Source organism: Natrix helvetica (assembly GCF_964273705.1).
Source record: "Natrix helvetica genome assembly, chromosome: Z".
Classification (NCBI taxonomy): domain Eukaryota; kingdom Metazoa; phylum Chordata; class Lepidosauria; order Squamata; family Natricidae; genus Natrix; species Natrix helvetica.
In genome coordinates this window covers 33006229-33023519 of record NC_138554.1, presented here as the reverse complement: position 1 = coordinate 33023519, position 17291 = coordinate 33006229, and the positions used below count along the sequence as shown (strand labels likewise).

The window sequence follows — 17291 nt, the reverse complement described above, 5'->3', positions numbered from 1 at the left end:
TACAATGCATTAGAAAGTTTATTTTTCTTTCTCTAAAGTATTTGATTGATATGTGAAACATTCTCCAGAGTTTACAGGGTGGTTAGATAATTCTAGGTTTCAGATTCTAGAACAAAAATGTGCTAGAATACAACAAAATCATAGAGTCCTGCCTAGTACTAGTCCTGCCTAGTATATTTACATATTCCTGGGGAACATAATTATTTTCTGAATTTATTTATTTGTATTGAATCCTTACAGCTAACCTATCCATATGAAGAGAGATCAAATTAAGATTCACTAAAGGTCAACATGACTTGATGGTATATAATCCATCCATCTATCCATCAATACTGCACTCAAATCTGAATTCCTACATGTTTTGAAAACAATGTCAAACAAAGAAAACAATATTTTCAAAGATAAAATTCACTCATCAATTTCTTAATTTGAAAGTATAGAAGTTTTTTGCCATTTAATTCTCCATTCCATTTTTGTCTGTTCTATCCCTATTGTACATTGCATTGATGCAATTGACAGTTTATTCTCTCTCCTTTCATTGAAGTTTTCACATCATCTGAAAATGGAAACAGAAAATCGAAGTACCACAATAACTTCCTTTGTTCTTTGGGGATTCTCACATAATTTGCCAATTAATCTCTTCCTATTCTTTGTATTTCTATTTATTTATGTCCTAACTTTACTGGGAAATATAATGATTATCGTAGTTACAAGTCATCTCTCGAGCCCTGTGTACTTTTTCCTGACTCATTTGGCTTTTATGGATATTTGTTTGTCTTCTGTCACTGTGCCTAAGCTCTTAGGAATTTTGACTGAAAGGCAGACAATTTCATATCCTGCATGTTTGGCCCAAATGTTCTTTATTCTTCTAACTGGAAGCAATGAATGTTGCATTCTTGCAATAATGGCTTATGACCGATTTGCTGCCATTTGCAAACCCCTTCATTATGTACAAATTATGAAGAAAGCATGTTGTAGATGGCTGGTGGGTGGTTCCTGGACAATAACTTTTTCATATGCTTTTATAAATACATTTTCTGCTTTAAAGCTCAGTTTCTGCAAAGCAAATTTTATCAAGCATTTCAGTTGTGAATTGCCATCTCTATTTGCATTATCTTGCACAGACACACTTTCTAACTGGACACTCTTCTTCATAACTGGTAGTGTAATTGTCATATGTTCATTCAGTTTCATTTTATTTTCTTACATTCATATAATCTCCACTATACTGAAGTTGAACTCTGCAGAAGCAAAAAGGAAAACTTTCTCTACCTGTACCGCTCACCTTATTGTTTTGGTTTTGTATTATAGTACTGGATGTTTTAGGTATATGAGGCCCAGCTCAGCCTCCTCAATTATTGTGGATGAACTCATCAGTATACAATATAGCATTTCCACACCCCTACTGAATCCTCTCATCTACAGCCTGAAAAATAGGGAAGTGAAGGAAGCCATCAAAAAGCTATTGGGCTACAAACCCTTGATTTCTCATACTGTGTAAGGTGGCTTGATTTAAAACAACCTGATTAATATGCAGATGGGGAACTGAGAAATGAACATAATGTTTTGGAAAGTTATCCCTTAATTTGTTTCATATAGAAGAATAAAACAAATGGATTTCCCTGGTATAGAAATAGTTTAGTAGCCTACTTTATATGATGAATTGTCATTCAGATAATCTGTTGAAGCCAGATATTTTTTAGAACAATTGTCCAAATATCTTCTCTTGATGGATTTCAAATGATTGTTTTGTATAGTAAGGCCTCTCAAGTTTCTGGTTGTATGATATTCTAAATCAGTGACGTGCGGTGAGGTTTATGACTGGTGAGGCACTGATACAGTGCTGAGTTTCAAATATTTTTAGACTTGTGGACTTCAACTCCCAGAATTCCACAGCCAGGCATGCTCAGTTCCAATTTAAAGCGTCAGCATTTGTTTTTCTCCTTTGCTCCTTCTTTCTTTTTCTTCTCCTTCCCCTCCTTCCCCCCTCTCTCCCTTCCTCCCCCTCTCTCAAACACACACACACACACACACACACACACACACACACACACACAGAAGTTGGATTGGACTATCTCTTCCCTCTCTCACTCACTCTCAAACAACCCCCCCCCCACACACAAAAGTTGGATTGGATATCTTTTCCAGTGGCTTGAAAGCAGCTCCTCTGCCATCCCCCCCCCATTCCCCTGCTGCCTTTCCCAAACACCTCCACCATTGCAAATGCAGCCTGCTGTCTGGGTGGGAAATGCCTGGAACACAATAAAGCCCACCCACCACCTCCTGCTGGCAGGCTGGGGTGAGAGGAGAGGCAGAGAAGCCAGAGGGGAGCCAATCTGAGCCTTCCAAAAGAAAGAGGCTGGGGGGAAGTGTGTGTAGTACAGCATGGCTCTTTGCCTGGCTTCCTGCCTCCTCCTGTGGTCTCCTCAGTGCTCGCTTGTGCTCTCCCTCCCCAAGTGTAGTTTGATTGCAGGTGGAGCCATGGTGCCTTTTCAAACTTGTAATCAGTGAAGCTGGGCTAGATTTTTATATAGTTTTATCCAGCTGTGTGTGTGTGAGAGAGAAATGAATGGGGGCCTGGGGAGGAAGTCACTACACTTGGGGAGGGAGAGCACCAGTGAGGTTAAGCAGAGTCATCCACGGTGAGGCAGCAACTAGCTCAGCTTTTTCCTTTTACTTTTTTTTTTCATGATGAGAGTGGTGAGGCTGTGCCTCACTTGCCTCACCTGACTGCACATCACTGTTCTAAATAATAAATAAATTATGATATTGATGGTGATATTTATGATGACAGTCATAAGACTTGCTAGTAGAATGAAACCTTTCCCCCATTTTTAGAGCTTTGCATGTATTTTTAGAGAATTTTGTATGTATGTTCATAAAAATCAATATTTATTTATTAATATAATTTAATTATTATTATTTTAAATAAAACATAAATATAAAAATTAAGAAAAACAAATGATCAAAGATAGGAACATATTGAAAACAGACATAGAGATCATCAAATTCTTCTGTGAGGTCTTCTCAGTTTTGTATGGTTCTCTGCAAATATACTGAATTAATAAAAGTTATTTGTTTTGTGTCAGTGATTTTCAGGGGGAAATGAAAGATATGTTTCCTTGGACCAAGTAAACTTGTATATTACTATCAAAAATAATTTAATATGCACCCCTGCAAAATGGAAAAAAAATAGTCCCTAAGTTCCATCTTGTTTCTTTAGTTATATTATCATATGATGACTATTTCCATGGTCTACCCCCAAAATAGTAAGTGACAAATTGTGCAATAAATATATGAAAAGAAATGGTCACTTATACTGTAAATTGAGATGCTCACTTCTTTCGGTGTTAATTTGTTTGTTATATCAAAAAGTTTCTATACTCCCACTTTATGTTCTCTTTCTGCTAAGGTTGTAGAAAACTATTTCAGACTATTTAGAATCACCACTTCTAATTTGGTTCATCAAGACAACTTGATTAAGTTTTATTAAGAAAGTGTGAATGTAAAATTAAATGAAGTAGCTGAGTAGAAGACTCTGAAGAGGATTCTTTGTTGGTGTAAAATGTATTAGAGAAAACAATGCAATGCTAGGAAAAAATTGTAATACAACAGCAATGAAAAGCTCATTTTTCTTTTCTTCAGTATTTTATTGTTATGTGAATCATTCTGCAGTGTTTCTTTTTCTTAAGAATTATATAACGTTCAGATTCTAGTTCAAAAAGATACTTCAGAACAGACTCAGATGGTGCCCAACTGTTTTTTTTTTAAAAAAACAGCTATTTCCTGAATAGTGCAATTATATAACAGTAAGCTACATAAAGATGCCTCACCAAGATGGAAGCCATAGTGGTTAAATAATATTTTTTTCCAAAATATATTTATTTGAATTGAATGCTTACAGCTGAAGGATCAATTTGGAGACAGGCCATCGTGGAGAAAACCCATGATATCATTGAGATTCAACATAACCTGATGGCATATATCAATCCTTGATCCATCTGAACTCAAATCCAAAGTATTGCAGATACTTTTGAAAGCAGCCCCAAATTCAGAAAACAACAACATTCCTTCCCTGCATTCATTGAGTTGGAAGGACAGAATAAGCTGTTGCCTTGTAATTAGGAAAAAACAATATTCTCTATTCCAATATTTCTTCTACTATTCCACCCCAACCTTAATTATTCAATGTATTGAACTAACATAACATAACATATTTTGTCCCCACTACTATTAAGCTTTTTCTGGCCAAGTCGCTAGCACAGCTTCTATAGGACTTTGCTTGGAGTGTCAGGTTTGTGTTTTACACCATTAGAAATAGTTAAATCCAAATTCATCAGATCAATTCTCCTGATGTTGCTTTCAGTCTCAAATGCACTTCTGCACCTGGAGACAGGATTGACAAAAGTCAAAGCAAGAATCTGTATAGCATCCTTAAATCTCTGGCTAATGCTTAACTTCTTTCCACAAGTTCTTGCTATGTTAATCCTCCAAGACAAATTATCTTCATTATGGATCAAAGCTGTAAAGTCCAACCTTGCTAAACTAGGCTTCTCCCCAGCCTATTACTCCAGATGGACTATGATTGATTTGACAGGAAGTTCTCCAGCTGGACAGACGTGGGGTGTGTGGGCTCTTAAGAGTCCGACAAACCATCTCCGAGATCCTTTTGGATCAGAACCCCCACTGGAGGCGGGAGCGAAGAAGGGCAGCATCTCATGAGACCCAGAGGGAAGCAGCAAATCCCTCACAGGTCAGAGATTTGCCGACAGCCTTCAACATGGCTGCCAAGATGCTGGCTTTTTGTCAAAGCAAATGGAACAGGAGGGGAGTGGAAGAGATGAAAGACCAGGTAAGAAAATTTATCTAACCCAAAGTCATAAATTAAATCTGGAAAAGGCAAAGAAATCCTGAGAACATAAATAATATTGATGGTCAGATCAGGACTTTCTTTTTCGAAAAGAAAAGGAAGAAAGGAAGGTGGAGGATTGTAAGACACACACCCCGCCCCAGTAGCTCTTTGTTTGAAACGCTTTCAGATGGAAGGATAAAAAGCAGAGAAGTGACAAATCCACTCAATTATAAACTCTAAATTTGGTTTTGGATTTGAAATAGAAACCAATATTCCGAAGGGTTTACTTGTACTTTGTTTGAATTCTTTCCAGCTAATATAATTAAGAGAAAAGCATGTCTTTTCACTGAAAACGGATAACCTAACCTTGACTGTGTGGGAAGTTTTAACTAACCAACTGCCATAAATCGGAATTTGGAAAAGCAGGAGGCAAAGAGAAACATCTGGCGGATCACAAGCTTATTAAAAGTGATTTATCTTGAGCAGTTATTAAAGGAAATAATAAATATCGGACTCAAGACCTGGGAAATATGAAGGTTTTTTTTTCCTCCTATCTCTTCTTTTTTTTTTCTCTCTCTCTCTCTTCTGCAAAAGATTAAGATGGTGTCAGCTTCTCTTCTGGTATCAATGTAGTTGGATTAATTAAATTTAAGGTGGACCAGTATTTTGAAACAAGATTTGTATAACAAACTGCAATTTTGGAACTGGATATTAAGGAAGAACAAAAGACTAAGATGGTTCCCATTGCTTTTCCCCACAGCAATTGAAGTAGATAAATGTAAGATGGATTAGAACTCTGAAACCAAATTGTATAACTATAACTTTGGAATGGGACATCATGGAAAACTGGGAATTTGAAGAACTATGTGAAATTATATAAAAAATATGCGTAAATCATTAAAATCAAGCCTAAATAGAATTCTGAGCCCAGGGAAGCAGAGATCTAAAGAAGAATTCAAAGAAGAAGAAGGGGGGGCAAGACCACGAAGAGGATGAAATGGAGGGAAATAAAAAGCAGACAAAAAACTCTATCAGTCTTGGCAGTGGTATAGGAAAAACAGTAAAAAGAGGAGGTATCCCAACAAAAGGGAATAAAAAGCAGACAAAAGTGGTTTTGGAGGCTGTTAGTGGCATAAGGAAAATTGAAGTAGGAGACTATTCCCCAACAAAGAGAAATATAAAATACTCTAGTGAGGGTGATCTGGGGAAAATTAATGGGAGTGGAGGTGTTAAAATAAAGAAAAGGGAGAAGAGAGGAACAGAGAAGTGGGACAAAAGACTTACTAGGAAAAAAATTGGATATCTAGATATGGGAAAATATAAAGCAAGATAAGGTTTTATTCCTAAATATGACAATAAAATGGAGTTGTTAACTGGTTGAACACAATAATGAAAAAATAACTCAAAAAGCCCAAAATATATGAAATATGGATAAATATGAAGCTGATATGGGGAGGTTGTAAAGCAGAGGTTTGTGTGGCACTTTTATACATGATAATTAAACTAAGTTGCGAATTGATTGAAAATAACAACAGAAGGATAACTAAACATGGGTTAAAATATATGAAACGTGGATATATACAGAACTTTTAAGGTGATGAATAAAGTGAGGTGTTTACTGCTTGTTATTTTACATAATAGATTAAGGGAATTGTAATAAACATTGAACAGTGAGGTTTGTCATTTATAGACAATTTAAGGGTAATCTAATCTAAGATATGGAAAAATGGAGAGGGAACATGGAATATATCTACAATGGAAAACTATTGAGATTTAAAGACGCAATCACAAATTGGGGGCGCAAAAGGATGTATAATTATGTAAAAATAATGGTGAGAATAGCTCTGAATTGTAACCAGGTCTACATCTCGACCAAAATTAGGCTGGCGGTGGGTGGGTTTAAAAGAACAATGACTATATACTGTATGCATCCTTTTTGTTCTATTTTTTAAAAACAAAAGAGGAGAATATATGTTAAAATTAAAGATGTATATTGAAAAAGAACTATAAATATAAACATAAAAATGAGCTTGTTCAGAAGCTGGAATACACCAAGTAAATGAGATGAAGAGTGGGAAGAAAAGGAGAGAGGTAAGGGAAGAAGAGAGGAAGAGGAGAGAGGGTAAGGAAGGGAGAAGAGGATGAGAGAAATGAAGAATGGAAAGAGGAGAGGAGGAGAGAGGAAATTGAAGTAGAGTAGGAAAGGATGATAGAGGGAAGAAAGGAAGTAGAGAGGGGAGGAGAGAGAGGGAGAAGAAAGTGATGGATAAGGACAAATATGGTGTTTGGAGAGCAGAAGAGCTAATAATTGTGTTTTGGGAGTTGATTGTAAGATGAATTGATGTAAACATTTAATAATACAAAATGACACTGGCTATAGTATAAATCTGATTATATGTTATGAAAATGAAAAAAATAAAAAATAAATTACCAGAAAAAAAAAGATGGACTATGATCTAGCAGGACAAACCTTTCGAGAAAGGGTGGAGGACACTGAGAGGCAGGCAGACTTAGGGAAAGCTCCGCTGTTTCTGGCTTCAGGTGACATTAGATGTGTTGCAGCTCCTGCCAGCTATCTTAGTCAGTTGAAGTCAACAAACCAACAGAAAAGATTTTCACTCGCATGGTGCCATGCACTTCTATCGGCCATCCAGTATGGCAAGTATAAAAGGATACCATTCATGGAAGGACTCGGTTCCTACAGCTCAGGAGAGGTGGAGACTGTAGGTCACATGCTCCTTAGAGGTTCCTTTTACATGGAGATTAGGAAAAAAAATTCTGCCAATAATTGCTAGATATCCTGGCCGTTCTGACATTATCTATCTTCAGTGGCTGCTTAAGGATGAACAGTCCATAACTACAGTGCAGATCATTAGATTCTGCACAGCAGCACTGGAAATTCATTACAAACACGTGTCTTCTCCACCATAGTGAAGTTATATAACAAATGTGTCAAACCCTTTGCACTGCTTAGTCCTTTCCCTTTTAACATTGAACCTAGAACAGGCCACACAGTAGGTTTATTATAGATTGAAGTTGTTATTCCTTATTTTATACTATAATTTCTAATTGGATATATACAGTGTTTTTATTTGTTCTGGTCTAAGACTGTAATAAATTGAATTGAATTGCATAACAATGTATTGCCATACTAATGACAGTTCAATTTCCCTCCTTTTCTTGAAGTTTCTACATTAAACAAAAATGAAAACAGAAAATCTAAGTACCACAATCACTGCCTTTGTCCTTTGGGGATTCTCAAATAATTTCCCAGTGAATCTATTCCTTTTCTTTATATTCCTCTTTATTTATGTCCTAACTTTACTGGGAAATATATTGATAATGGTTGTTACAATTCATCTCTCAAGCCCTATGTACTTCTTCCTGGCTCAACTGGCTTTTCTTGATATCTGTTTTTCTTCTGTCACTGTGCCTAAAGTCTTAGAACTTTTGACTGAAAGGGAGACAATTTCATATTCTACATGTTTTGCTCAAATGTTCTTTATTCTTGTAACAGGAAGCAATGAACCTTGCATTCTTGCAGCAATGGCCTATGTCAGATATGCTGTCATTTGCAAACCACTCTATTATGTGCAGATTATGAATAAAGCATTTTGTAGATGGCTGGTGGGTTGTGCCTGGACAATGGCTTTATCATATGCCTTGATAAATACATTGCCTGCTTTGAATTTCTCTGTGGAGCAAATTTTATCAGGGATTTCAGTTGTGAATATCCATCTCTACTTGCCTTATCTTGCACAGATACATTCTCCTATTCAACATTATTGCTCATAACTAGTAGCACCATTGCCATATCTTTATTAACTGTGATTCTGTTTTCCTATATTTATATCATCTCAACTATCCTGAAGTCGAACTCCATTGAAGCAAAAAAGAAAACTTTCTCTACCTGTAGTGCTCATCTTATTGTTGTGGTTTTGTATTATAGCACTGGATGTTTTACGTATCTGAGACCCAACTCAGTCTCCTCAGTTATTGTAGATGGGATTTCCTCCATTCAGTATAGTATTTTTACACCCATGCTGAACTCTCTCATCTACAGCCTGAAAAACAAAAAAGTGAAGGAAGCCATCAAAAAACTACAAATTCTGATTTCTCCCATTATATAAAATGGTTTCATAATAAAGCAAACTGAATATTATGCAAAGAGTGAGCTATGAAATGAACACATTATCTTGGAAAGATAGTCCAAAGCCTTTTTTGTTTGTCTGTTTCATATAACGTATTTCCCCAAAAATAAGACATGGTCTTATTTTCTTTTGACTCCCAAAATAAGCACTTGGCCTTATTTTCGGGGAGGGCTTATTATTTTTGAGGTGCAGGAGGTGGTGAGCGTGGTCACCTCTTGGCTGCTGCTGTGTTGCAATATTTTCAGGGAGGGCTTATTTTCAGGCGGAGGGCTTATTTTAGCGGATGCGCTCAAAAGCCCAATTTGGCTTATTATCCAGGGAGGTCTAATTTTCAGGGAAACAGGGTACATTAACAGATAAAGTAGAATCAAAATAATTGGACTTCATTAGCTTGATCTAGTAGGCTTTTTTTTTTCAAAATGTCAATCAATTGTCTTTTAGTTACTCTCTTGAAGGCAGATATTTTTTAGAACTGTTGTCTAAAAGTCCTCTACTGATGAATCTCATTTGGATGGCTATTTTGTATAGCAAGGATTCATAGAATTTGTGGTTGTAGAGCATTCTAAAATAATAAATGAATCTGAGTGATCATCATCAAGAATCTTAATATTTATGGTATTATTGTTGTTGATGAGAATTACTAGCAGAATGGAACTTTTTTCATTTGTGTATGCAATTTGATAAAAAGTGAATGTTTATTTAATTAATTTTGAATGATTATTTTTTTATTGAGTTGATCAATCATACATTTAAATAATGCAACATTATTTTCTGTCTAAAATGGGGTTTCTTAAACTTTTGCGTGCTATGAGCTCCTTAGAGAGTCTTGTAAAATTTTAGGGTCGCAATTATGGTCAACTATAGTTATCCAAACATTATTTTTAAAAATTAATGAAACTTGAATAAATGTGAATATATGCTAGAGAGAAGTTGCTATTGTTTTTCTGATCCAAATTCATAGACTTCTGTTCTGACCACCGTCCACACTTGTGAATAAACCAGAACACAGGCTTGGCTCTTTGCCACTATTTAATTACTGAGATAACGAATCCTTTGGCTGAGGGCCCAGACAACTCAAATTCAATAGATTAACTCTGCAGCAACCCAGATAATTCAAATGAAGCAACGCAGATAGTCCAAACAAAAAGATACGGCTAGAATACACAGATAGATTTTCGCAACTACTAATTTAAATGGTTGTTTCCTGAAAATGCCCCCTCCCAATGCCTCACCTATAATCTCTCTTGGGAGGGGCCAATCCACAACCACCTGTGCTTAATCATCTTCTGTGGTTATGCCTAAGGAATTGCTGCTTCCGTTTCTCAGCCCTTCTCAATCTAGCATCAGGGACAAACTCCCTTTGATCCTCCCCACTACTCCATGCCTCAGGCGCCTCCTGGTGGCCAACCAGCCTCTCTGGACCCTGTTCTGAGTCTGAACCCTGCACAGGGTCCTCCACATCGTCTACACCAGACCCAGTTTCCAATTCTTCCTTATTATTCCTAGTAAAACATTGTGGGATAATTATGAATAATTCAGTAATAAAACATTTTAAGTTATATTAAATTAAACTAACCATACTTTGTATTCTTGGGGAACAAAATTAAAGAATTATTAGAAACTGTATGTTCTTAAATTTTAAGCTAAGTTAAATTTCCTTCCTTCATTCCTTCTTCCCTCCCTCCCTCCTTCCCTCACTCCCTCCTTCCCCCCTCCCTTTCCTGTGGAGGAGAATTGCTGTTTTTTCAAGCAAGGATTTGACACCGAACAATCCATATCACATTTTTAAATTTCGTTAATATATTTTTCTTGGTGTACCATTGTTTCCTGGGTCATTATTTTCAAAAATAACATTGGCATCTTTTGACACCAACCTTCATAGTTGAAAATATGTCAACTCTTATTTTGAAGGGAAGACAGTTGAAACTGAGAGAGATTGGAAAAAAATGAAATAAAAAAGCTCTCTGCAAATTTTCCATAGAAGTGAATTCAGCACAACTTCCCCTAATTTTTTTTAAACACCAAAATTCATTTTTTTCTATATTACTCTTGTTTAATATATATCTTTGTAGAACATGAGGGAAATGTGATTTCTTTTCTTTACATTTTTAACATATATCTTATAAATTATTCAACATAATGATTAAAGTTTGCATAATGTTTATCTGTGATACTTTCTGATTTTAATCCCAAACCAGTTCATTGGTAGAGTTTGGTTTTGGATAACATTTATCTGTGATAATTCTGCAGAATAAAATATTGATTTTTATTCCAAATGAGTTCAATGGTAGAATTTCGATTCATTTATGTATGACATGTACATTGTATTATCACTGGGAATCAAGGATACAAAGGTAAAATCTGGCTAAAAATACTGTTCAAAGTAAGGAAATTACAATATGCTAATATAATAGGTAGTATATGAGCATAATTTAATGTACATATAAAAATACACCTTGCATTTATGTTTTCTTAAAGAAAAAAATCAGCATTAGTATTAGTATTTTGTAGCCATTGCTTTTAACATTTAACAAACTGTCCCACTGCACATTGCAGCATAAAATGGATTAATTGTGGTGTTGAATTAAAAGAATGGCATTTAGTGTATGGCCAATAAGTTATTAGAATTTCCTACTTCATGTTGTAACAGTTCTTCCAGATCTCAATTAGGAATAAATGTTTGAGTTATGGACCTAATAAGATTCTTGGACCTGAAGACAATCAAGAACCCACCAAAGGACCCACAAATCCTTCTGCTGGTAGTCCTGACAATCTCAAAAGTGTATGGTTCCATTTGGCAAAAATACTGAATTGCTATATGTTTGTTTATTTTTCCCTTCACTAATTTTCAGTGGGAAATAAAAGTTATGTTTCCTCTGACCAGCTTAACATGTAAATCACTGACAAAAGCTATTCCTGCCCCTGTAAAATTGAAAAAAATGGTCCCAGGTTCCATCCTGTTTCTTCAGTGATATTATCATGTGATGACTATTTCTGTGGGGCTGTTGATTATCAAAAATAAGTACATTACAAAATGTAAATCCGTCAATGGAAAGTAAGAAAATAATTGCTCACTTATAATGAGATAGTGACTTCTTTTCTTTCACTTTCATTATATTTGTTATATTAAAATTCTGCTTTGCAACCAATACATGTTCTCTCTATACTAGTTGTATAAAACAATGTCAGTTGATTAGAATTGAATTCATCAGAAAGTTAAATTTGATTAAGAAGCTATGAATGTCAAATTAATTGAAGTAGCTGAATGGAAGCCTTCGAAGAGGATTCTGTGTAAGTACAGTTTGTATTAGAGGCTGTGTGATGCAAGGGGCTCAGTGGCTAAGATGCTTGTCAATCAGAAAGATCAGCAGTTTGGCAGTTTGAATCCCTAGCACCGTGTAATGGAGCGAGCTCCCATTACTTGTCCCAGCTTCTGCCAACCTAGCACTTTTATTTATTTATTTTATTTATTATTCATATTTATAGACCGCCCCCTCTCCCGAAAGGGACTCGGGGCGGTGTACAGTCACTAAAATACGTTGTAAAATACATGCAAAACAGTTAAATAATTAAATAAGTAGGTAGGTGGAGGAGGTTGCAGACTGTACATGGAATAATAAATATTAAATATAATATATAGTATAATAAAAACTTTTAAAACCCCAAACCCAATTAAAATGAATAAATCCCCGGGAGGTAAAACTAAGAAAGTGCCAGGCCAGCTGATTGAAATAGGTGAGTCTTTAACTTTTGCCGGAAGGAATGGAGGTCGGTGGTAGTTCGAATGTCAGGGGGGAGGTCATTCCAGAGGGTTGGGCCCATCACAGAGAAGGATCTACTCCTAGGTGTCGCCCGCTGGCATTGACCAGCAGACGGCACCAGGAGGAGCCCCTCTCTGTGTGAGCGGATAGGCCGCAGGGACGTGTGTGGTAGGATGCGATCCTGCAGGTAACTAGGCCCACTGCCATGGAGCGCTTTAAAGATGGTGATCAATACCTTGAAACGCACCCGAAAGGCCACAGGTAGCCAGTGCAGCTCGCGCAGGAGAGGTGTTACGTGGGAGTAACGTGTACTTCCCATAATAACCCGCGCGGCTGCGTTCTGAACTAGCTGCAGTCTCCGGATGCGTCCCAAGGGAAGCCCCATGTAGAGAGCATTGCAGTAGTCCAGGCGAGACGTTACCAGCGCATGAGTGACCGTGCGCAGGGCACTCCGGTCCAGTAGGGGGCGCAATTGGCGCACCAGGCGAACCTGGTGGAACGCCCCCCTCGCCACGGCTGCCACATGGTCCTCCATTGACAGCCGGGCATCAAGGAGGACGCCCAAATTGCGCGCCCGCTCCACAGGGGACAATTGTTCGCCCCCTATGGCCAGCGATGGAGTCAGCTGGCTGAACCGAGGCGCCGGTAACCACAGCCACTCGGTCTTGGAGGGGTTGAGTTTATTGCATGTAAAATGCAAGTAGAAAAATAGGAACCACCTTTGGTGGTAACATAACAGCATTTCATGTGCCTTTGGTGTTTAGTCATGCTGGCTCTTCAGCTTTGAAACAGAGATGAGCACTGCCCCTTAGAGTTGGGAATGACTAACATATATGTATGAGGGGAACTTTACATTTTTAATGCAAGGGGAGGTTTTACATCAATAAAAGAAAGCTTATTTTTCTTTATCTAAAACATTTCATTGTTATAGGGATCTTTCTGTAGCCTTTTCTTTCCTTAATGTCACTGGTAACTGTGCTTACTGACCTCTGAAAGTCAGTAAACCTTGAGCCAGTGAGGATTGAACTCCTGGCAGTCTGCAAAATTAGCCTGCAATACTGCATTCTAACCACTGTTCCACCACAGCTCTTATGGGAAATTCCAGAGGTTCATGAGAGCTATTAGGAAATTTGTGAGACTGAAAACTTCACTTCCATTATATTTGGAAGCATAATACAGAAAGGAACAAAACTCCAAGCTGACTCTTGCAGGTACAATATTTCTAATTACCACAAATGTCTGTATCCTGTCCCAACAATTCACTATGCTAAATGTCAAAGTCATGTGAATGTGTCAAACAAACATTTATAAAGTTTTAGCAGCCAATAACAGATGCATCACTGTGTGTGTGTGTGTGTGTGTGTGTGTGTGTTAGAAGCACACCACATATGAATTGAATTTTCACCTGAAATGTAACAGTGATAGAAAACAAAGATGTAAATATTACAGCAGCAGTTAAAAAAAGGCTATAAATGTGAATTTCTTTCACCGTGTGCCACTTTTAAGCATATGCATGAGATATTAAAACATACTTTTTTTAAAAAAAAAAGGTATGTCTAAATGTCAACTAAACTGCGTGCATGGTTACGCTCTACACTCTTCCTTAAGCCTTTCATGTTTAGGGAAACACATGGATAGGCCAATTAGAAAAGTATGCACAACTTTTTGAACTGTTTAAATATGTGTGCACATGCGCACACAAACACATATACATAGGAATGCTACTTAAGTTTGACACATCTTCCTAAAATCTTGTAAACAAGAGGCCACTTCATATAAGTTATGAACTATATGTTCAAAAGGAGTCTTGGTGCTATATAACAAGTTCATCCAGGAAAATATATTGACTAATAAAAACCCTCAACTAGATGAAATAATCCTGGTCCTTTTCTAAAGAAAAAAAATGTAACTCAACACAATATATTACACAGTTATTAAATACTAGCATAGAACTATGGCTAGAACTATGGCAAAATCTCCATCCATAGTTTCCCGTGAAAAGGAATAATAACAATAATAGAAATGCAGAATCTTCAAATCACAAAGTATTCAGAATGTATATCAGAAAGATCTGGATCCTAAGAGACCTGAGAAAAACATAAAGCCCACTCGGGAGAAGAAGGTCTTGGAGATGGTTGTGAAATTGAAACCTGTGGGAGAAACCTTTGTTTTAAATGCCATGGATTTCAACAGGTAATATATTATTTTACCAATGCTATCTTCTATTAGATCAAACACACCTTTTTCACACTGTTATTCTGTTATATTTCATTTTCAATATTTTGTGAGACAAGCAAGCATTTCATCTACTGGCAGGCTTGAGGGTAAGTGGTAAAAGTATTTCCTGCTACAAATTAATTCTACTTGTCACCTATAGATGTATTTTTCTTTCACTATATTGTTTTCAGTAATGCATTATTTTTTATCCCTGATTAATTTTACTGCTTATCAATTAGATCTCCTCAAGTATCCATTGGCATAGATGAAAATCTTTTGCTTTGCTTTACCACAGCATACTGCTTCAAAAGAAGCAAGGGTAATGTTTCTTGTGCAAAGTAAGCAGTTAGTGGAAGTGAAATGTGTTTATTATATCTATCTTTGATGTTTTAAACAATAATAATATTAGATGTCTAATTTATTTCACAAAGAAATGCAGTGCTTAGTTCTGAGAATTAGAGAAGAAAAATGACTCTAGGGGAAATCAAATGAATACTATTATATGAAATAACCAAATCAAATGACTGTTGGGACAAGTCTGTTTTAAGTTTGGTTACATTTTGTCAGGGATTTTATAATAATAATAATAATAATTTTAGTATTTTAAAGCAGTCTCTTCCCTTGTTGCTACCTCACTACAGAGTCTTCTGTCTTTTATACTCCATTCTGCCCACCAGTATTTCTTTCTCAGCATTTTAGTAATGGGAAGTTGTCTTAAGGTAAATTAAGTTAAAAAAACTGATGAAAAACACATAAATCACTAAATATGTGTTGATAAAGGAGATTGGATCTACATCAGGGACAAAGTCATTAATGATAAAAAAGTTAATCTTCTCATAGGAATTGTCCAAAAGTTTCCTTAACAGACTTCTTTTTAATTATATAGATCAAATGCTGCCTAGATTGTAACATAACTATATTTTTATAAAAAGCAATAGTCTCTTTTGCATTTCTTAACTAAAAAGGTGGGTTTCTTGGCAAAATTATATACATGATACAATTGATACTAAAGAATATTGTGAAACTGAATCTGATGATGACTAAGGTAAGATTTTAATTTGAAATATTAAAACTTTTTCAGGCAAAATTATCCTGTTATGAATGGGAAATGGGGAAATCATCTTAAACTTCTGGCCATGAAAATAGGATGGGAGAATCAATGAAACTTGAAGACAGTGTTGAAATGCAAAATATTAACAATTTAGTATTTAGTCTGAGAAACTGAGAATCTAAAATAATAGTATATAATGGGGAGAAGAGTTTCCACCATGAACATGTAATAATAAAAAAATTGGCTGGAGCCATGATTAAGAATATATGTGATAAGATAATAACTACTTTTTTCTCCCTCCATATCTAGTGTAAACATACATCATGTTCTCATCAGAAACTGGGAATCAAACATCTGTTACAGAATTCATATTACTAGGATTTTTAAATATTACATATGGACGGAACTTCTTCACCATCCTTTTCCTTACTATGTATATTATCTGCATTTCAGGGAATTCATTCATAATTACTGTAACTATGTTAAATCGATCTCTTCATACACCCATGTATTTTTTCCTTGGCAATCTTTCTTTCTTGGATATTTGTTATATCTCTGTGACTGTACCAAAAATGTTAGCAAGTCTTTGGCTGAAGTGTCCCATCATTTCTTTGGCAGATTGTATAACACAGGTTTATTTCCTTGTTGCGTTAATGGGCACTGAAGGATTCCTACTTGCCTTCATGGCTCTTGACCGCTATTTTGCTATATGCTGCCCTTTGGTCTATACTAGACTCATGACTAAATACACCTGTCTCCAGCTAGCTACCATATCTTGGGTTTGTGGTTTTCTAAATTCTTCTCTCCATACAACACTCACATTCCGTTTGTCATTCTGCCAGTCTAATAGGATTAGTCACTTTTTCTGTGACATTCCCCCATTGTTGAGTATCTCATGCTCTGATATATTATTTAATAAAGTTGCTATTTTCACAATTGGCATATTTATAGGTCTTAGCCCTTTCTTTTTTACATTGGTCTCTTATGCATTCATCCTTCATGCTATTATGAACAATGATCACAAAGGACGGCATCACAAAGCCATTTCTACTTGTGTATCTCACATTCTAGTTGTGATTCTGTTTTATGGCTCTGCTATCTTCACATATTTCAATCCCACATCTACTCATTCATTTGAAAAATATCAGCTTGTGGGGGTTTTATATAATATTTTGACCCCCACACTCAATCCCATAATCTACAGTTTACGGAACAAGGAAGTGAAAGTGGCTCTGAAGAAATTGATGTGTCTGAGATAA

At 36.2% G+C, this 17291-nt stretch overlaps 2 protein-coding genes and 1 pseudogene across 3 annotated transcripts; all 3 read left to right on the top strand.

Annotated features, from left to right (window-relative positions):
* Window positions 1-694: 694 nt before the first annotated feature.
* LOC309401455 (olfactory receptor 5A2-like) lies at window positions 695-1501 on the top strand (the record flags this gene model as incomplete). The annotated part of the gene is made up of 1 exon (XM_081970520.1): window positions 695-1501. One exon carries the CDS (start codon window positions 695-697, stop codon window positions 1499-1501), a length of 807 nt encoding a protein of 268 aa, XP_081826646.1.
* Window positions 1502-8194: 6693 nt separating this feature from the next.
* On the top strand, window positions 8195-8982 carry LOC309401454 (olfactory receptor 5AN1-like; annotated as a pseudogene). Its single transcript has one exon. The product of its transcript is annotated as an olfactory receptor 5AN1-like (transcript).
* A 7373-nt stretch (window positions 8983-16355) lies between these two features.
* On the top strand, window positions 16356-17291 carry LOC309401453 (olfactory receptor 5V1-like; the record flags this gene model as incomplete). The annotated part of the gene is made up of 1 exon (XM_081970519.1): window positions 16356-17291. One exon carries the CDS (start codon window positions 16356-16358, stop codon window positions 17289-17291), a length of 936 nt encoding a protein of 311 aa, XP_081826645.1.